This window comes from Typopeltis vanoorti, chromosome 23 (assembly GCF_054136105.1).
Source record: "Typopeltis vanoorti isolate ZY-2024b chromosome 23, IOZ_Tvanoo_1.0, whole genome shotgun sequence".
In the NCBI taxonomy this organism is placed as follows: domain Eukaryota; kingdom Metazoa; phylum Arthropoda; class Arachnida; order Uropygi; family Thelyphonidae; genus Typopeltis; species Typopeltis vanoorti.
In genome coordinates this window covers 76,766,850-76,789,520 of record NC_143571.1, presented here as the reverse complement: position 1 = coordinate 76,789,520, position 22,671 = coordinate 76,766,850, and the positions used below count along the sequence as shown (strand labels likewise).

At 35.3% G+C, this 22,671-nt stretch overlaps 1 protein-coding gene across 6 annotated transcripts in view; it reads left to right on the top strand.

Moving 5' to 3' along the window:
• The window catches only part of Cbs (Cystathionine beta-synthase), a 251,449-nt gene that overhangs the window by 154,269 nt on the left and 74,509 nt on the right, over positions 1-22,671 (top strand). For all 6 annotated transcript variants that reach the window (XM_090413161.1, XM_090413156.1, XM_090413160.1 and 3 more), the window contains exons 6-7: positions 9,855-10,016; positions 17,363-17,488. In XM_090413161.1, coding sequence (XP_090269287.1) covers positions 9,855-10,016; positions 17,363-17,488 — 288 coding nt within the window. The remainder of the gene's footprint in view (positions 1-9,854; positions 10,017-17,362; positions 17,489-22,671) is intronic.

Sequence of the window (22,671 nt, the reverse complement as noted above, 5' to 3'; positions counted from 1 at the left end):
CTTTCAAAAATTGATGGGAGCATGCCAGAGTCCAGAATATTATTATACATAGCAGTAAGCCATTTAATAGTTTTTGGACTGCAGTTCTTGATGAATTCAGGGTAGATATTGTCGAGTCCAGCCACCTTCCCAGTCCTCAATGAGTTAATTGTCTGGGTAAGTTCCTGGGAAGTAAAAGCATGAGATAGTGATGATGATGGAGGATCTGTTTTAAGGTTTTTTAGTTTTTGTTTCACAAGGCGTTATTTATTATTTTTTTTTTCTCTCTCATGGCTACTTTATCTCGAGGATATTTAGTCATTGAAACCAAATGCTTTGCAATGTATCTTGGGTCTATGGCAAGCAGTTTACCAGAAGTCCTTTATTACAGTCAAGCTTCCTAATCAAGGACCAAGCTTTTTAGCTGGAATGAGTAAAATTAAAATTGTTCATTTGTCTTGATTGTCTTGATCCATTTGTCTTTCCTAGTGTTATCAAGAGACTTCAGTAACTCAGTGGCTACTGTGGGGTTGACTATTAAATTATCTAAGGAATTTACAACGTATACTGGAATATTAAAAGAAACTTTAATAAATACTTCCTATATTTCGGCAATGTCCCATTGCCATCTTCAATGGGAACATATAAGTATGACACGTGCACGCAGGCACTACAAAAAGCAAATGAGGCAGAAAAGAGAAACTACTGTTGTTCCTAGAGTCCTAATGGTGCCCCCTAGTGGGCTATATTGGGTTGTCTTGACTGTTGGGTTGATGTTCTCGTGATGCAAGCTTCCCAGATTTGTTGAGGTTTGGAAAGTTTTTTATTTTTTTTTACTGTGGGGTTATTATTAATAGAGAATTCTTTGTACAGTCTTTCACTGTCACTATTCCAGCCTAGAATATCTCTCCTAAAACCTCTTTGAATAGTTCGTTTGGCAACTCCAATAATAAAGGATTCCCAATCTGCTTTGAGAAAATTCCACTGTTCTTTTGATTGGAATATTTAGGCCTACTTTATAGATTATGGGTCAATGTTGGCTATTTGGGAAATTATCTAATACTTTATTAGAAATGGGGATGTTGCTGACATTATCGTCCGCAGTATACAGAAATACAAATCAGAGTTATATCCACTTTCCCATCTAGAGGAGTGAAAGCTCAGTCTATATTTGGCATCAAAGATCAGATAGAGGTTCTGATTTTCCACCCAATTAGCTAGCAAAGAGCTGTTTAGATCATCCTCTTTATAGCTCCAAAGGAAATGATGATTATTAAAATTTCCCAAGATTATGCTTGAATGTTGTTGTTGCTGGGACAGTACTTGATCAGGCCATTTAACTAAGGGAGGTTTATACACATTGGTTATAGTATAACCAGATATTATAATGGATACACTATATATGTCCTTACTGATACTTGGTTCACAGATCTTATAATTTGAAATATCATTTTTATATATGTTGCCACACCATATTTGGAATGGTTTATACTAGGGGTGTTCAACCCATTAATCGCAGAGCGATTTTTGGTTGATCTCTTGTGTATTCCTCCTTATTTACAAATTTAATTAAAACTGAAAACACTATCTTATTTATCATTATTTTGTATTATTTTTAATTCGCTTTAAGTGTATTGCTATTGTTTATTTATTTTTCGTTAAAATTGTCAAATCAGTAATTTTCTTATAAGTCTGGGTAAATGAATTAATTTGGATCAGTGGAAGTCAAACAGCAAGCCGACTGAATACGATTATAAGCAGAGTGTAAAAACACGATTGTAGCTTAAATATTAAATATTCCAAAGCACATTACATAGATTTTTTACTTAGGTTAAGTCCCATGTGAATATTGTAAAAAAAAAAAAAAAAAAAAAAAACTTTGTTTGTCTCGGTATAGTTTGTATTAGATGTTTTTGTAAATAACTCTTTTGAAGCTAACTGTATATACTGCTTTAATAAGAATATGTTAGAGTGTTAAAAACAAAGGCAATGTTTTTGTTGCTGAAGCTGTACATGGCAGCATTAGAAAGATTGTTATTGAAACTTGTATGCATGAGAAAGGCTTGCAGGCTCGAAGTGTAAACATCTCCGAAGTCAGTCAGAAAGAGTTCAGATAACTTTCCGATAGCCAGCAACTTACAATCAAAAGAAAGCAGAGGAGAACCAAAGGGGTGCCGAACTTGAAACTTAAGATGAAAGACTCATGCCGATTCTTTGTGGTTGCCAAACTTCATGCGACGTCTTAGAGGAGGCCTAATAAAAAAGGGACTGAAGGAAGCAGAAGGGGTCCCAGTTCCAGAGTTGCCGTCAGAGAGACAGAAGCTGCCCGGATCCACGTTGCTTGAGAGAGGAGTTTCCCACCTCCAGAAAGGAGCTTCTGGGTTCGAGACATTGCTAGAGAGAGAGAGACTACTTCTAGGCCACAAACAAGGTTTCAGATTACCAAAAGGAAGAGTTCCAATTGCTGGAGAAAAGTTTCCAGGCCAGAGAGGGATCCAGTTAACAGTTCGCAACAGTTCTAGCTGTTGAAATGGCAGAAAAAGAAGGCAGTCGTCCAGGCATTTTCGGCAAGCCCAAGCAGAAGAGAAAAGGTAAGGCAAATTTTCCGAAACACCTTCGCTCATAAGTTTTTCTTTTTGCCGAGGGAGAGTAACCTTTTGCCGGAGCTGAATGAGCCCACAGCCTGCTATGTTCCCGATGAGATGAAGCCGAGCCAAAACTTCCTGAAGAAGATCTGAGACTAAAGAATTGCCATGGAACTTTTAGTGAAAGACTTTTGACTGAATGTGAGATACAGTGCCTTTAAGTTGAAAACTTTTATATAATTCCTGTTATAGTTGATACAAGAAAGACTTATAAGATAGATGTTTAATAGTGTTAAGAAATGTCAATTTCTTAACACTATTAATGAGAATCAGTTGGCATGTTAGAGATTGATATCAAATGTATAACGATAACTTAACACAGATTTAGGTAACCTCTTTACGAGTAAGCCAAGAGATTAATAAGTAAAAATTTGTAAACTGAGAGTAGGTAACCTTATATGTTAAAGAAAGTATTTAATGTTGAAGAAAGAAGGTTCTAATTTTTGCTAAAGAGTTTTTATAGATGAATAGAGAAAGCAATCTCCCTAATTTTAAAATTGTGTATATTTCATAGTAATGTAAATAATTGTCATTTGACTGTCTTGTTAAAAGAGTGCTGCCTGTTTGTTTATTTACAACTGCACTGTTTCTCAAATAATCGGACTTGTTGAGCGGGAGTCTAAGTGAGTTGGCCAAAGTGTGAAATTAAGAAAAAGAATAGACCACAACTGTTTGTTAAAGTTTTAATGTAGGAATTTGTGTTAGAGAAAGAGAAATCTACCAGCCGTATATTTGAGTTCTTTTTGCTAATCAAAGATATTAGTGACGCAGTCTCATTATAAATAAATTTTCTAATATCTCATAATGTGAAAGATAGATAAACGGTAGATAAACATAGCACATAATAAGATAAACAAGAGAGATTCTGAGAGAGAGAAAAGTGCACAGCGAATTAGAATAATGGAGAATAAAGTATAGAGTAAAAGACATCACAAGTAATTAATAGAAATTACAAGTATACAAAGTTAAATAATAATAATAAAAGTTTATAATGTCGCAGTAACGACTGGAAAGCAAAATTAGATGTATAACAACAGCACATCGTATGCGTTTTGTTTAATTTGAGGATAATCATGGGTGTATCAAAGAAATCGAAGACATATCATTTTCACAAGGCATGGGAAACAGATTTTTTCTTTACAATGGTAAATGGAAAGTGTTTGATTTGTAATTCATCTGTAGCAATTCCAAAAAAAGGTAGTATTGAGAGACATTTTCGATCGCTACATGCAAAATATGAAGATTTTCCCAAATTCCAAAATATGTAAATCAAAAATTATAAATTTAAAGGCAGGACTTTCTGGACAACAAAATATGATTTCGAAAGTAATAAATAAACCAATATCGGTCACTATTGCATCTTTGAAAGTGTGTCATTTATTAGCAAAAGCAAAAAAGCCTTTTACTGATGGAGAGTTAATAAAAGAATTGTTTCTAGCAGCAGCAGAATCTTTATTTTCTGATTTTAAAAATAAAAATGAAATCATTCGAATATTAAAGATTTACAACTTTCCAGAACAACGGTTATGAGAAGAGTTGAAATTTTAAGTGCCGATCTGAATACTCAGTTAATGTCAGACATTTACCAGGGTGTTGCGTTTTCATTACAATTTGATGAATCAAACGACTTCACTGATACCACTCAGTTAATGGTATTTATTCGCATGGTATTTCAAGATTATTCAAGTAAAGAACTTTTGAAAATTATACCATTATTGGAAGGACTAGGGGAGAAGACATTTTTTCGGCATTTGATGAATTTGTGAAACAACACAAACTTCCGCTTTTTAAACTTGTGTCTATTACTACTGATGATGCTCCTGCAATAATAGGTAATAAATTAGGCTTCACTTCATTATGTAAAAATGACAAATATCCAGATTTTTTAACATACCACTGTATTATTCACCAACAAGTACTGTGTAGTAAAAGATTAAACACAAAAGATGTTTTGGATATTACATTTAAAATTGTAAATTCTGTTCGAGGAAAAGCCCTGCAACAGCAGTTATTTAAATTACAGCCAGATGATGATAGGGAACTTCTTTTGTACAATAATGTTCGCTGGCTCAGCAGAAGTCAAGTTTTAGAAAGATTTCTTGTATTAATTAACGATATAAAAAATTTTCTTGATGAAAAAGGAGATATTTATCCACAATTGAGTGATAAAAGATGGTTGTTACCCTTATTTTTTTTAGTAGATTTCTATACAAAATTAAACAATTTAAATTTAGAGTTACAAGGTAGAAATAAAAATTTAATTGACATGTTAAGCTCAATAAAAATTTTCCAACAATACTTACTTTTATTAAAGAAAAATATAAATGACCGCAAATTTGTACATCTCCCATATTTATTCAAATTTTTTGAACAAAATCAAGAAATGCTTTGCTATGATTTAAAAGAACTTATTCATGAAATAGAATTAGTTGAGGAAGAAATAAATTCAAGATTTAAAGATTTTAATAAAATTGAAATGATTGTATCTTTTATCAATAATCCATTTCAAGAAAACTTGAACATCACCAAAATTTTAAATAAAATTAGTGGGCTGTTTGATATAAACCAAGCTGAATGAGAACTTGAGATAATGAACATTCAGAATAATTTACATTTAAAATCAATAAACAATGAAGTCATTTGGAAGTATGCACATGAAAAATTCCCAATATTAACTGATATTGCTTGAAAAATTCTGTCGTGTTTCGGATCGACATACTTGTCGGAATCTGCTTTTTCAAATATGACCGTCATAAAAAATCAATTAAGAAACCAAATTACAAATGATCATTTCGATGTTTGTTTGCGATTGGCCACTTCTTCATATCAACTTGACTATGAAAATATTGTGAGGTCAATATTTTCAAATTAGTCAATGCCAAATTTCACATTAACTTTTTTTTAATCAACCAACATTTCCTCTAACTTGTGAGTTTGTAATCAATCTATTGTTTTTTCTAACTTTGGTTTTCCAAAATAGAGAAATATTTTATTCCAATATATATATATATATTTTTTTTTTGTATTAAAAGTGTAAATAAATTTTTAAATACACAAATAAAGTTTTTAGTTGTTTTTTTTTTTTATTTGTGCGTAATCAGATACCAGGTTGGGGGAACGTGATCTACATAAGAGAGTAGATCCGCGAATAACTTTTTATAGAAATGTAGCTTGCATAGTAAAAAAGGTTGAACACCACTGGTTTATACTATTAATCACATTATATCCATATATTTTCCATTTCATTAGTAGATCTGGCATCCTTGGTATGAGTTTACTGTATTAAGACTACATCTATTTGGCGGTAGTTCAGGATCTTAGTAAGAACTTCACATTTAGCCCTACTTATGTCTTCTATATTTAATTGGCATATTTTTAAGAGTGAGCCCATAGTCTTGGTCGATTACTTGAGAGCCTGTGTCAATGAGTCCTACTAGGAGAGTACGGAGCCATCTGTTGCTGTTGACTATTTAGCCTTATCTAGGGTGCACACTAGGAGGAGGCAGTCTACATTACATCCTGTCTTTCCAAGTAATCTCTCCACACATCTAGAATATCTTCAATTTTCATGTTACCTTTATTACCTCTATCTTTTTACAGTACTTTTTCCTCCATTTATGAGGTTTTTTTCAATGGCCACCAGAATATTTTCTATGTTTATACTAAAGTTTTCCCATGCCTTTTGTTTATCTAGTTTCACACGCTTTCTTACATTTTTCTCTGTTTTCTTTCTTAGCACAAGCTGATTCACCAGGAGCTTTCAATATGCTTTCTTCTTTTCCTTGACCGACTCTTTAACTTCATTAGTTCACCATGGAATTTTGATTTTTCTATCCTTGCTTGAAAACCTGAGCACATTCCTCTGGTTGAATCAATCAATGTTTTTTTCAGGCTTTGCTTCCGAATTTCCAATGTTTGATTCTTGCGTCAATGCAACTTTTCTTATTTCTTGCATCTTCTTTCCATGTGAATTTGTGCACATCTTTTTGGAACATAGTATTAGTAATAACTTGTCCATGCCTGAACAGAAATCAAGCAGACACTTATCATTATTATTAGCTTTGCTCTTTTCTCCAAATTTTCTCAAGACCGTTCTGTGTCTAGTAATTATGTCTCCACCACTCTTTAGACCTCCATCAAGGAGTAGCTGCTCCTTTGTGTGCATGTTTTTGTCAGCTGCCTTCTCTAATGGCTCAAAAAAATTTCTCGACTTCTTCCTTAGTAGAGCCTTCTTTGGTATCATTGGCACAAATAAGTCGCATTGTTCAGGTTCCCCATTCTAATATTTGGCCACATCACTCTGCTTAATACTGCCTGCCATTTAAGATTATTCTGATGTTTAGTGTTCCATACTATAGTTGCCCCTTATTATTATCTGAATATAACATCTTGTGTGTATTGCTCAAAAAAAGCTCAGCTGCTTTTGTTTTATTTGTTCTGCTGTTTGCCCTGATTCTCTGACAAAAATTATGGAGGGGGGTGGCTTGTTTAACCGGGCAACACCACAGTTTGCATGAAATTAAAATAGATTGTATTATGTATTTTATGTATTTCATATAAAATGGATGATTAATTTTTACCAATGTTTATCTCATGCACTTTCAGTTCACGAAAGATTTATGTGGAAGTTTTTGGTATTGAGACCATGTTATGATGTAAATATAAATAAAGAGTTTAATAAAAAATAATAATAATAAGCAATTAAAATCTGACAACTTTGGTAAGTCATAAGACTTATATCATCAGGAGCACTAGTACAAAAAAAACGTTTTACACAATAAAAGGCTATAAAAAATTAATTACATATATTAGATGTTATGTTAACTTCACAACTCTTACATACAAATGAGAAACCAGAATAAAAACATTAAATTCATTACTGTATGCATGTTGGAACATTGCTAGTTGTTGCTATCACATTCTGTGGCACCATGTGTGTCATCCTAGGTCTGTGACAGTTAAATTTTTGATAAAAGCAGACCATACGTGGTGTAAGATTAAGCCTTGATTTTTATTGCATTGTGTAAGGATCCTAAGCATTTGCAAGGCTTCTTTAAACTTTTTTGTAAAACAATTACGATCGATATATGAAATTTTTGCCAAAGTATTTGATGGCTTGTAGTAGCTGTGTGAAATGCCAAGCCTGATTTATACTTTCTTTTTTTGGCATCTTTTACATGTTTAGACATGCAGATCTCCTCCAACCTCCCTGTCTGACATATATAACAAATGCCACAAGAGCAATGAATCTCATAAATGCCTGGTTTTTTCATGGGACGTTTTTGGCAGATGTAAGAATCTTGAGATTTTTTGATATCCTTTTTGTTTACTGCGACAAGGACATCAACACAACACAAAAAATTTTTTGTGCTGTTCTAGTTCAAGAGTGAATTTTACATTGGAATAAGTTATTCAGATAATCTTTGAAATTAACTCATCCATTGATCCTAACCAAATAATGAAAATATCATCAATGTAACATAACCAAATTTTTGGTTTCTTCTGATTGATTTTAATGCATTAGTTTTGAAATTTTAATGCGTTAGCTTTTGAAATTGGAAAAAGGGGGAACCCATAGCAAATCCTTCTTTTTGTTCTCAGTATTGTTTTGAAATATGAAAAGTGTTTTCCTTACGGCGTTTGAATAGTCCTACAGTGTCTGGTGGGAAAAGTTTTACAAGTAGATCCACTTTGTCATTTCTGATACATTGCTGAAGAGACTGACTACATCTAAACTTACTCATTTGTCTGAAGGCTCTATATTAATGTTGTTTACCTTTTCAATAAAATGTAAACTTTTTTTTTACAAACGATTGTTTTTTCTTTTTGTGGTGATATCAGGTTTGACAGATATTTTGCTAAGTTTGAGGTTGGAGAATCTCTCCCATCTACAATTGGCTGTAATGGAATATCCTTTTTGTGTAATTTTTTTGGTGCACCATAAATTCTTGGGACTAATGGATGTTTTGATAAAGATTTTTTTTTATTTCTTTTGGCCATTTAGGTAACTTTTTGATCAAGTCACTGGTTTTATTATGTGTGTGCCATGTGAGATCCCTGTCTAAGGATAAATAGGTATTGGAATCTTCTAATAGGCTGTTCATTTTCTTGCATATTCATCTGAATTCATAACCACTGTTGCATTTTTTTTGTCTGCCTGAAGAAGAATGAGAAAAAAGATTGATGACAACTTTAGACCATAAGCACTCACCTGTGATCTTCTAGATGGAAACGTAGGTTTCTGTGGCTTAGCAGATAGTTTGTAATGTATTAGTTTCGAAATTTTCTGTAATCCACTGTAGGACTATTCAAACACTGTGTGGAGAACACTTTTTTTTCATATTTCAAGACAAATATTCCCAATATTTCATAACACAAGGACTACATCTGGTTTCACCAGTACAGCCACTCTGGGCTTGCAGACCATGTTCTGGATACACTCCACAGAATACGGTGGAAGATAGCCACAGTAATACACCACAGCAAGTATAAATTTGAAAGACTATTCATTGAATCAGCCTCAGCCATAAGAAACATGCCAAACCTCAACAAATTTGGATGCATGAGACTGCCTCAAATTTGGGAGACATACATCTTGAGAACTTCAGCCCAACAGCCAAGAATACCTAATATAGCCTGCTAAGGAGCACCATCAGGGAAAAACAGTAGTTTCCTCACTTCGATCTCATTTGCTGTTTTTAGTGCCTGCGTGCACGTGTCTTAATCTTATCTCCCAATGAAGATGGCAATGTGACGTTGCCGAAATATAGGAAGTATATGTTAAAGTTTATTTTAATTTATATTCCAGTATACGTTGTGAATTCCTTAAGTTATTTAGTAATCATGTGCAACCAGCGTATAATCCTTTCTACGAGAAGTTCCCAATATTTGTCTTGAAATATGAAAAAAAGTGTTTTCTACACAGTGTTTGAATAGTCCTACAGTGTTGTGTAAAACTTTTTTGTACAGTTACCCCCTGATGATGTAAGTCTTACAACTTATGAAACTTGTTGGGTTTTAATTTCTTATTTTTATTACTCTTTATTCTCATCATGATGTGGTCTCAATACCAAAAACTTCCCAGAGAACTGCTAAACTACAGAAACTTATGTTTCCATTACAAAAGATTTTGTTTGAAAGACTACTACCACATATTTAAAAAAAAAAATTATTTTGTACTACTTTTAATATACCTGAATTAGTCACATTTTTTTCTAATTCAATTTCCAGTATCGGAATCCTGGTAATCCTCTAGCCCATTATGATACAACAGCAGAAGAAATTTTGGAACAGTGTGATGGACAAATTGATATGGTTGTTTTGGGAGCTGGAACAGGAGGAACTATCACAGGAATTGGTCGCAAAATAAAGGAAAAGAATCCCAACTGTAAGGTAAAGATAGTCGCTTTATTTGTTAATTGTATTTCATTAGTTATTGTTAATTAATTTAACAATCCAACATAGTCTGTATGTTTTTTCTAGAACTCTTCACTCTCTTCATTAGGCATATCTGGGTACATAAACTACAATGATTGACACATTGGTAGGATGAGCCTTAAGTATAATACAAGTGTCATGTCATTAATAGGATTATAACAAAACTCTTGCCTGAAGTTTCTTCAGTACCACAGCAACTCCCTGATGTTTTGAGTCACCTCCTGAATAAACAAATAGTTTACTATCCTTTCTTTTGAAATGATCTTCTCCATTCCATCTGGTCTCTGTAATTCCCAGGATATCAATTTTATACTTCTCCATTTCTTTACAGACAGTATCAAGAGCACCCATAGTTCACCTCTGAGATTAATCCCATATCTTCTGTATTCTTCATTAAGAGTGACCTTATGTTGGAGACTGTAATATACTTCTCAAACAGGACCCTCCACCCAAGTCTTGAATTCAGCTCTGATTATTCAGCCTGGCCACTGATGCAGCATGAGATGTATTATAAGGCACAAACATATTAGGATTTAGGAGTGAATTCACTGCGATGAGTGGTAGGATTGCAGAGGCCCTTTCCACATATCTGGGGATGGGGATTTTGATCCCAATTTATCCCTGGCCAGGCGGGGTTTTGACTTTAGTCAACTACACTAGAGGCCAAAATTGTGGAAACACTTTTGGAAAAAGTGTATTTTTGAGGTTTGATGGCTCATAACACCACTTTTTTTGGTGTAATACCATAAAATTATATATCAATGGAAAGATAATTTAATCAAGAATGTAATGCAACAAAGTTTGTTCAATTATCCTATGAAACATTATAGCCAAATAACCAGAAAAAAGAAGCACAACTTGCTTAGGTTGATTTGAAGTAGCTTTCCTTCATTTGAATATAGCCAATGAGCATGAGTGTTTAGAGAGCCAATCAGGTGTCATCTTGTTTTGGCAATGAGCCAATAATATCACAGTTGGATTCAGCTATTGATGTCACATATTGGAGCTAAGAGGAGGACATTTGTCAGTGTGTTATGTGATTGCTATCAAGTTGGTTAGTTTTTTTTGTGTTCTTTCATTTTCGTGAGCTTGTAAAACGTAATAAAATTAAAGAAATGGCACAAAGAGTTGACTGGTCACCCAGAAAGCGATGTAAAATAGTACTATTAAGTGAACAAGACTACAGTTATGAAGAAATTAGAAGAAAAATTGGTGGAAACTTAACCAAAGGTGGCATTTCTAAATATTTGAAGAGGTATAAGGAGACTCAGTCACTACAGACTGGTAAAGGCAGGAAAAGGTGCACAACAGCAAGTGATGATAGAGGAATTGAGAGACTCTGCCTACGTGACAAACGAAAAATCATCTGAGTGTATACAAGATGAAATGTGCAATACGATGTGAAGTTGAGTGCAAGGACTGTTCGGTGCAGACTGTAGAAATTTAGTCTAAATGCTAGAATTCCACGAAAAAAAGCCATTTTTATCTCTCAAACAAAGATTGAAAAGATTAAACTGGGCTAAAACCCATGTTAACTGGACAGCAGAACAATGGGACAGTGTTATTTGGAGTGATGAGACCAAACTCTCCCTGTTTGATAGTGATGGCATAAAATACGTAAGGAGAAGAATCAGAGAAGATTTGCATCCTGATTGCATTATACCTACTGTGAAACACTCACTTAATGTTACGATCTGGGATTGTATGACATCAAAAGGCGTGGGCAGAATTTGCATGATTAAGGGAATGTAAATGCCCAAAAATACATAAATGAAATACTTGAGCCCAAGCTGAAGCCTTCTTTTCCAAGATAATGTGATCTTGTGATCTTTTCCAAGATAATGAAGCATTTATATTTCAACAGGATTCAGCTCCATGTCATGTTGCTGCTGTATGCAAAAAGTGGTTTGAAGATAATCATATTCCACTGCTGGAATGGTCTGGGAATAGCCCAGACCTTAACCTGATCGAAAATCTATGGAGCCGACTAAAGAAACTTGTTAGTCAGAAGCAAGCCACCAATAAAACCCAATTATAGAAGCAATAATTCAATCTTGGTTTCACATTATACAGCTGCAGAACTAAAAAAAACTTGGTTCACTCCATGGAAAGGTGCCGTAATTAACGCTAAAGGTTACCCAACTAAGCATTAACTCACATTGTGAGAATTTTTGTATATCTCATTTTTTCTATGTGTTTCACTTTTCTTCTTTATAACTGCTGGTTTAAAAAAAATCCTTCATAAAGGTTATTGCATTACATTCTTGATTAAATTATCTTTCCATTGATATATAATTTTATGGTATTACTCAAAAAAAAAAAAAAGTGGTTATAAGCCATCAAACCTCAGAAATACACTTTTTCCAAAAGATTTCCACAATTTTGGCCACTAGTGTCGGTGAGGCAAATACCTGGGAGAGAAAGCAGACTCCCACTGCATAAGACAAAAAGAAATAGTAAAATAGAAAATATTCACCCACAGCCCTCAAATACTCCAATAGCATTGGGAAGAAGGAGCAAGAAGAAGAGGAAAGAAAGATGGGTAGGGACTAGTCTATAGATAATATAACAGATGTATAATACATGAAGTAAGGCATACTCCACCATCAAGTTACCTCAGGTTTGCCACTTCTGTACTCACTGAAGTGAGCCCTTGAAGGGACAGTGCCATACTACCGTTAAATCTTTTGAAAATTATAAACTGTGCTATAGCAAACCCATGCTGTTCAAAACTACACTGTGCAAAATATTGCTATATTTCAGCAGCCCAAGATGAGACCTGTTTTTTTTTTAAGAAGCCTTTTTATTGTTTTCTTCTGAGAATTGGTGGATCATAATCCAGTGGTTTATAAGTAGTGTATTCTATTAGCAAAACATTCATTTTCCTGTTATGATCATTAGCATTGATGACCACAGCAGCATTACCCTTGTGTTCTGTAGTGATTATTATGTTTTTGTCTTTGTGTAATTTATGGAGATCTGCTAACATCTGCCTAGAAGAACACAAGAAATACATCTGCCATCATAACTATGGTCAGTTGAGTCTAACTGACCATGCCTTGAATATCTTGTACAGAATCAAATAGAAGAAAACTGCCTCACTGCAAAAATATAAACTTGACTTTTCTACTGGAATCAGCAGCAGATTTGAAAAACCAACCTAATCTTAATAAATATGATTGCATTAAACACCCAAGATTTGGGAAGATTTATTCTTGCTTCCTCTTCCTTGCCAACAGCACCCATAATGTCCCCATAGGACTTTAGGTTTTTAGTCTAATTTTTTTTTCTCTCTTTGTTTTGAGTGTTTTTGTGTGTGCTCTTATAATTTTAAAATTGATAGGAAGTTAACAATGATGTAACTTTTTCATGTAGTACTGTCATAATATCCTGTACACCCCCTATGGGTACATGTGAGGAATTTGATCATAATGATCCCTGATGTTTTTGTGACAGATATGAAATAAATTACCCATTAAATGCATATTCAATGTATTCAGCCTAATAATGAGATCATACAGTCTTGACCTGGGAGGTGGCTAAGAATATGGAGTTTTCCATTAAGATAGATTATATGTCAAACTTCAAAGCTAGTGCTTATGACAAATTCAGAAGGCAGCTTGGAGCAGTGCCAGTGTGATGGCTTAAGAAACTGCAAGGAACAATATTAGTACCTGAGAAATGAGTGAAGAGTATTTAAGGAAAGCAGTATGCATACTTAAGGTCAGAGGGGTAAATCAGCATCATTAATCAGGATTTGCAAAAGATCTTATGTGTGATACATAAGAAAAATAACAAGCAGGTACGCTCTTAGCCGATCATATCAGGGGAAATTCCAAAGTTCTTTCACTACTTGGCAAACAAAATGAAGAATGATTATGGAAGGATAATTTTAACAAATGCTGATAGTAAGGAGGTAACAGGAGCAGAAAAAAATAGTTGAATTACTGAGTGATTGCTTGAAAGTGCATATCATCCAAGTAGAAGTAGCACAGTGGCTTTTGGTGATGGATTGAGACGAGAATAAAAGTGAATACAGCCATAAGGTTGGATGAAATATCAGCATGTGTGTTATGGGAAGTCTGACAGAAATTACAGTGTCCTCAACAGTCTGGTTAAGGTCATTGCTGAGAGTCCTTAACCACACTGTTAAGGATTTAGCACTGGTGACTGCCACAGGAGTGGAAAGTGGATTAAATAGTTCTGTTACACATAGGAGGCTCCAACACTGAAGTTTCATATTATAGACTAGTTAATATCATTGGAGTGGTGTTAAGGTATTGGAAAAAGAGTTAAAGGCAGAATTTGGGATACTCTGTTGGGGGGATTGAATTATATAAAACAATCTCACCTGTTTTCATCTTTATTTCTATAATCTGCTGGCTCCACCTCTTTTTCCATTAATTCTTATCTTGATGGATTCATCTTCCATTTTGTTGAAACTGAGGGTGTTCCAATAATTGACTTTTCACTGTTACAGCCCCCTCCATGTGAAACACCAGTTTTCATGGTGGAGAGGACCCCTCCCAGTGATGGTGCTGGCCTTTTTCATTCTTCCCTTTTTCTTTGCTTCTCTTCACGTATTCTTTGCTCTACTTCCCTGAATCATTTTTACTATCCTATCTTTCAGCTTACCATCACTGGAATCCAGCATCTTGCTGCCATGTTTGCCTATGCAACCGGTGGACATCCTGAAAGGGTGATCTTGGTAGTCTTGTGGTACTCTGTCTTCTGCTTCAGCAAGACAGGCCCCAGATTGTCTGGATAGGATCATCAGCTGGTGGGCTTACCTGCAAGGATAAAGTCTAGTGCAGTAAGTCTCCTTCACTATGGTCTGGGGGACAGGGGCCCAATGCTTGCTATGGTGCTCATATCGCATCCAGAGTAGCTGTAGTGTTCCCCTCCCAAGCAGAGTCATTACTTGCCGGAGACTGGACATCCATCTGTCTCTCTGTGGCAGGTGGGAAGCTGAACAAAAATTCAGTTAAGTATGAATCCTTCATCTTCAGTTGTTTCAGGAGCCATAAAAAAGTCCCAACCAAGTAATGATGCCATTATACACCAACAGAAGTAAGAAACAAAAGATATGATACCAGTACAAATGTAGTGATGTTTCTAATCATCCATGCACCAGGTGAAAAACTAATAGGGAAACTTTTACTCTTCTTTATTCAGAAGGGTTTAGAAGAATAGGCAGTTCTCCCAAAACAGTTAAGAAACTAAGTTCTGGTGATGTCCTTGTAGAAACATCATTTCAACAACATGAGGTAGTGGACTTATCTCACAGAAATCAGCCAAATCTACGAAGCCTAAACAAGAGGTAAATTTTTACAATGGAACTATTGTGAATTTTGCCAGAATATTGATATCAAGCACCTGCTGCAGAAACTTAAAACACAAAACTTTGTTTATGTCTACTGGAAACATTTAGAACCTAGTGAGGTCCCTACCTTCAAGAATATCACTCTTGTCTGCAAGGACAGAACTGGAGATGGTTCTGCTCATGGTGAAGTAACTATCCACATGCCATTCATACTCCTTTCCATTATGTCCAGCTTAATGTTTTTCTGGAAGCAGTAAGCAGTTGCTTATCTGTGGCATTTCTTATCACATTTTTCTCGGTACATTTACCACTATTATGAATTAAATGAAACAGAAATTGATAATCTCATATTGTAACTACCTCAGCCCTGTGGTCCGATTTCCACTCTCTCCAAAGCTTGGTGGAAACCAGAGTACCAAACAACCAAAAAAAAAAGATCAAGATAGAGCATTCTGTATATTTTGTAGATATTACTGCAACAAACTTAAGTCTTTAAATGTGTTCCAGCCAAAACACAGTATGTGAGACATTAAATTCAAAAACAAGCCTGAATCCAATTTACATCATTGATGAATCAAACAGCCAGTGCAAAGTTGTATAGGATGAAATTCAGAAGATGAAAGGTATATACAAAACACACACCATTTGTCTACCTCAAGTGTTGAATGTTATTTATAACATTCAACACTTAAGCTTGTCTATTGTAACCCAGTTCACTATCAAAGTGAACTCAATTACTGAACAGCTTCCTCCCACAGTAGGCAATTGCCTTTATGTCAAGGAATTCACAATTTACTGTCACTCCTGTAACATGAGGGTCATTGAAAGACTGTTTCAACAAGCAATTGATCATGTTTCTTCATGGGCTCTTTGTCATGGGTACAAGTTATCTGAAGAAATAGCTGTGTACACTTCTGCCAGAAACATGTACTCTATCCCAATTCTGATTTATGAATGGAACAAACATTATCCCTGTAGTTCCAGACGGCAAGTTTTTTGGGACTCATCTTTGATAGCAAGCTAATATGCTTTACATACATTTGTCATCTTCGAGAAAAGTGCAGAAAAGCATTGAATAATCTCTTCACTCTATCCTTTACTGAATGGGGTGCTGATAAATGCTCCTTGCTCTGCATCAAATGTGCACTTGTACATTCAAAGCTTCATTATGGGTCTGGTTTATGGTTCTACAAGGGAGAGCATGCTCTGCTGGTTGGACCCGATCCATCATCAGGTATCCGATCAGCTGCCGGCATTTTTCACACATCATCTGTTCATAGTGTTTATGTTGAATTAAATGAACCCCCTCTGTCACTTAGATGAAAACACTTGTCTCTAAATTATGCCCTAAAAACAAAAGTCCCTTCCTGATCATCCTACATGGACTAGTGTCTCTTTTCTTTGCTGGGAGCTCCAGTAGCACATACTTCAGACTGCCATTGTCCTTTTGTATGCATGTTAAAGAAGCTTTGAAACTGTTGGCATGAATGACAACATTGTCTGCAACAAACAAAACAGCATTCCTTCATGACAGACTTGCATCCAATCCTGCAACTTCTTACTTTGTTGACTACAGAAGTCTCACACATCTTCACAAACATTTTGCTGAATGATGCTAGATTAAGTGATATAAAGATATATTGAAGACAATAGGCAATATAATTCACATTATACTTTTCGTGAATATTGTTAAGAAAATCATACAAATATAAATTTGTCCAAATTTGATGATTATAACCAATTTTAAATCATCTAAATGTTTTTACTGAACCTTATGTTAACATCCTGCACCTTATGGGAATTACATGGTTATGATTTTTTATGTTCTTTCATTATACAGAAAAGTTTCTCGATCACCAACTTCATTTTAATGAACAAGTTGCTTGATTATACAAAGATATAAGGAACATTTTATGCAGTTGTTTAATAAATACATATGCTATGATCTCTTTCTCTGATGTCTATTTTGTCATAATAGATAATTGGTGTAGACCCTTGTGGTTCTATTCTGGCAGAACCAGAAGTCCTGAATGTATGCGAGTCATCATTTTATGAAGTTGAAGGCATTGGATATGATTTTGTTCCTACAGTGTTAGATAGAACGGTAAGGAAAAATCCTGATTAATTTTAATTAGTTAATTTTAATTTTGATTAGGTGCAGTCTTTTACAATATTTATAATTAATATTTTAATGTATTGCTCACAGCCATGTTACAACAAATATCCTATGTACTTTATTTTAAATGTTTACTAACCTTTATATCAATGACATGTCTGTGGATTGCAAGGGGATATTCAGTTGTTTGCAGATGACGTGATGCTGGGAAGGGTTATTAGTAATAGTGCAGATGTAGTAGCCCTGCAAGAGGATTTGAATAAGCCTAGATAGATGGGCAAATGAATAGGGGGTATCAGTTTAATGCAGCAAAATGTAAGGTCTTGAGGTTTGGGACATATTGATGGGACACTGTATACTCTATGGGAGGAGTTAAACTAGAGGAAGTAGGGGAGACAAGAGATCTGGGGTTGATGATTGATAGAAACCTGAAATTTAGGGGACATATTGCAAAGGAAGTGAAGGTAACACAGAGGATTGCCGCAATAATGAGGAGGACACTGACCTTCAGAGATAAAATGGTTATCATTCCGTTGTATAAGACTCTGATCAGACCACACTTAGACTATTGTTCTCAGATCTGGTCCCCAGGATTTGAAGGGGATAAATTAACTGTGGAAAGGGTACAAAGGCAGATAACAAAGATGGTGTCAGGACTGTACAATGTTAGTTATGAGGATTGGCTGAGGGAGTGTGGACTGCAGAGTTTGCTGGATAGAAGGAGAGGTGATATGATTGAGACTTTTAAACTGTTGAGAGGCGGTTAGAGGGTTGACACTGGGGAGTTCTTTCACTTGGTTGAACAGTAGGAAGGAGGGATGACAAGGAGCCATCCCTGGAAGTTACGAAAGGAAACTGTGAGAAAGAGGGTGAGGAGTGGGTGGTTGAACCATGGAATGCATTGCCTGAGGGAGTGGTGAGAGCGAGAATGGTCAATGTGTTTAAGGAGTGGTATGATAGACTTTGTGTTTCCTGGGAGGGACCTCCCTCGATGAGTCTTGATAGACTTGTGTTTCTTAGAAAGGACCTCCCACGATGAGTCTTTTGACTCCATGGAGGCCTGAATAATAATACTAATACTAATGTTTTTTTAATATAATTGAAGATTACTTAACATGATGTTCATGTTCTCATTAGATCTAAGTAGTGCACTTTAGCTAAACTTACTCTATGAATTAATGAACTATAGCTAAGTATGCATATTACTGTAAAATTTATTATATTGATTTATTATATTTACTTTTTTTTAAATTTAATTTATATCATTCTTGTTTATTTTGTACCGTAGTTGCTTGAGCTAGTTCAAACTGTCTATAGAATTCAATTTCTAATTCATGCATACAAACTCGCAATTAATCTTAATCCTTTAGTCCTTCACTTAGTTTTACTCCCCCATCTCTCTCTCAAGGCCATAAGTATGCTCTTGAACGTGCTTGAATTGTAGACTTAGGAAAAGCTTCTGGCTGGAGCCAAGTCATTAATCCACTTTGCCGTATTTCACTTGTATTGATTCTTAAAAATTTATTTTTTTATCGACTGCTCTATTAAGAATCACATAAAAGAATTGCTGTTCCTTCCCTTACATACAAGAGAAATATTTTCAGCTAAGCACAGAAATAACTCGTAATTTTACTCTATCTCAAGCAACTCCTATTAATTAATCAGTCAGTCATGGCTATTACTACTCTTAGGTCACACAGGTTCGGTATATTTATGAGAAGTGCATTGGCTAAACAAGATCAGGCAAGCTATTAATCAAGATAACATGTTTATTCTTACTAAGACAAATTATATACAACATTCAAACAACGCATATCATGTGTCTGGTTCTAAGTAAGACAACAACTGTAGACAATACTTGTCACGTGTCTAACTTTCCACAAATTCAATTAGCATTTCGCTTAAGCTTTAAGACAAAGAAATCATAATTACACAACTTTTCAGACACTTGGATGATACTTAACACACTTAAACTTTCTCTCAAACAATAAAAGGCAAAACGCAAACCACATTCACTCTTAGCATTACATAACATAAGCAAATCTGTAGATCTCTGTATTATACTATTCACACTCAAACTAAAATAAGACTTTTTAACTCTTCCTAACGCCTTCTATGCCACTAGATAACAGAAACAACATTTTTCATTTGAACTCCACAATCTAGAATATTACATGAAGCATTCTACTTACAATCTTTCTAGATCATTACACAGTCATAGATCCTAAAGGCTTACGGGCACATTCCGCTTCTTCCCAGCTAACTTTCGATCGGGCACTAGGACACTTCTGCGATAATTCAGCACACAAGTAGATCATCGGGGAATCTCATGGTGGGATATCTTGAAAAGGCTGTCTGTGCTACTAGCAAACTTCCCCTCTTCATCGGAACTGCTGCTCTTGGGAAATGTGACTCTCCCCGTCCTCGGAAAAGCCTGGCACAGGAAAAAACTTTGAAACGAAAGCCTGCTAGCCACTCAATTTCTGTCTTTTATATCATTCTCCCAACCTTGGCCCTTTTTCTCTAAAGTCCCTCGGATTTACTGGAGGGTTTTCTCTGTCACCCACGCTATCGCTGGGTTTTGGCAGGAAAACTCATAATAGTAACCTTCGCGACTGTTGCTTGCCTTAGGTCTCCTAGCCTAATCCTGTCTGAGCTTATTTTTGGTTACAAATCTAGTGGTTCTTATTCAAATATTTTAACATATAGTTACAACATTTATCTCAGTACAGAGAGTTGTACATTCTTTTACAAGTATAATCTCATCTTCCTTTAACCCTCTTTTACTTTGCGGTGTCGAGGGTTTATTAATTATCAGACCTCAAACCGTTCACAGGATAAGGTTGTCAGCCCTACGCCCTGGTGAATCCTATGTCCTGTAGTGTTGAGTTCTCAAGGCCAGTTTGCCTGCTTTGCAGGATGAAAAACCCCAGGATAAACTGGGGGAAAACCCTACTGTCCACGCCCAAGACCGGCTGACTTGGCTATGGCTGAAGAAGATCCTTAAGCTCCTCACGTCACTGACAGGAATCGAACCTAGGACACTCCTTCCCCAGGCATATGGTTGCAAAGCACACAGCCACTAGGCTAACTGCGCAGACTACAAGTGTAATATGTATGTACAAGTATAATATGTAATTTAATTGCCATGTAAAATCGACATGGAAAAAATTTTCTATTTTTTTTTTTCTATACGAGATTTTACATTACCAAACCCTTTGGAGCTTTCATAGCTCAGTCATTAATATCCTTTGGTTGAACAGACTTGAGTTTGAATCTTATCTAGGATGCAAAGAATATTTAAGGACTTTTCATCTTTAAGGACATTTCAGCATGGAGGTGGTAGGGTTTTTTCCCTCCCAGAAATTCTAATTTTTCATTCCTGAAACACTGACCAGAATATATACAATTTACAAACAGAATTGCATTACTTCCAATAGGTAGTAGTAGTGTATTGGTCACGAGGGCACTGAATGCTGAGGGGCGGGGGGTAAGCGTTATAATACTACTAATATAATAAAAGCAAAAAATTCCATATTTAATCTAGCATCCCTATTGTTGTATGTTTGGCAGGCAGCACTGTTCAGGATATTGTATGTTTGGCAATACTGTTCAAATTTATTCACTACTTATTTTTTAGCATTTTTACATTGAAAGTTAAGTAATTAGGCTACTTTTTGGTCTGAATTTTCTACACAGGAAATAATTAATTTTGGCTATTTTTAGCAGAATCCACTAACTTTTATAAGCTTTATCTGCTACTTTTCCTAAAGCCTATCTGACAACCCTGGTTTGCAGTTTACATCTAGCCTGTGGTATCATGTGGCACACTTCTTCAATATTGTGTAGCACTGTAGCCCATTAAAATGAGTGAAAAAAGAACGTGTAGTCAATATTCAAGTAAATATTTAAAATATGGAGTTATTCCGTCTATAAACAATGAACAGTTACCAATGTCCTTCATAAGTGAAAAAATTTTCTCAAACAAAGGAATGAAGCCTCCAAGAATGATTGAGCATTTAAGAACAAAGCATCCAAATTATTACTATTATTATTATTAAGAGACCTCCAGGAAGTCAGACTCATCGAGGGAGGCAACATACTACACACACCAGCTATCATACTTATTCTTGAATTCATTCACACTGCTTGTACTCACAACATTCAAAGGCAATCCATTCCCACGCACCCCCTCTGAGAGAAAAATATAGCCTTCACTCCCTTCTTGGCAGCCTTCATTCTCAGCTGCCAAGGATGCCTTCTATTGTTCTTTCCCCACCCTCCATAACTGAAAAATTCTATGAATTGAAATCCTTATGACCCTTTCAGAAGTTTGCAAGTCTCAATCATATCACCCCTCTTTCTCTTGTTTGCTAGTATCTGCAGTCTACAAATTCTCAATCTGTCTTCATAATCAATATTCCACAATCCTGATATCATTTTTAACATTCTCCTTTGTACTCTCTCCTGTATATCAGATTCACAATGGAAACCAGGAGAATAGACCTGCACGCAATAGTCCAAGTGAGGTCTTATCAAAGCCTTGTAAAGAGGCAAAATAATATCCTTATCTTTACATGTGAACGTTTGTTTCAGCATTGCAATTAACTTTTGAGTTGTATTTGCAATCTTTGCCACATGGCCCCCGAACTTCTACTTCCTATCTATTAACATTCCAAGACCTCTAGCTTCATCAGTTTATTCTAGCCTAATCCCACCAATATAATACAACATTGGTTATCTAATCATGTCAAAGTGAATGACTTTACATTTACTCACATTGAACTGACACTCATTTTCCCATGCCCACAATTCCAGCCTGTTCAAATCATTCTGCAAGTACTGCATATCAGCAACATTCATGATTACCCTACCTATCTTTGCGTCATCAGCAAATAGCTGTATGTCGCTTGTGAAATCCTTCCCAATATCATTAATGTACAGATTGAATAACAGTGGACCAAGCACTGATCCTTGTGGTACACCACTTGTTACCTTAAACCTTGCAGATCTCCCATATACCTTTTTGATATCTGTCAGTCAGCCATCCTCTTATCCATGCTAATATTGTATAACGCAAACTCATTTTCTCCAATTTATGCAACAGTCTACCATGCTGTATTCTGTCAAAAGCCTTAGCAAAATCCAAAAGTATCATGTGTATCAATTTC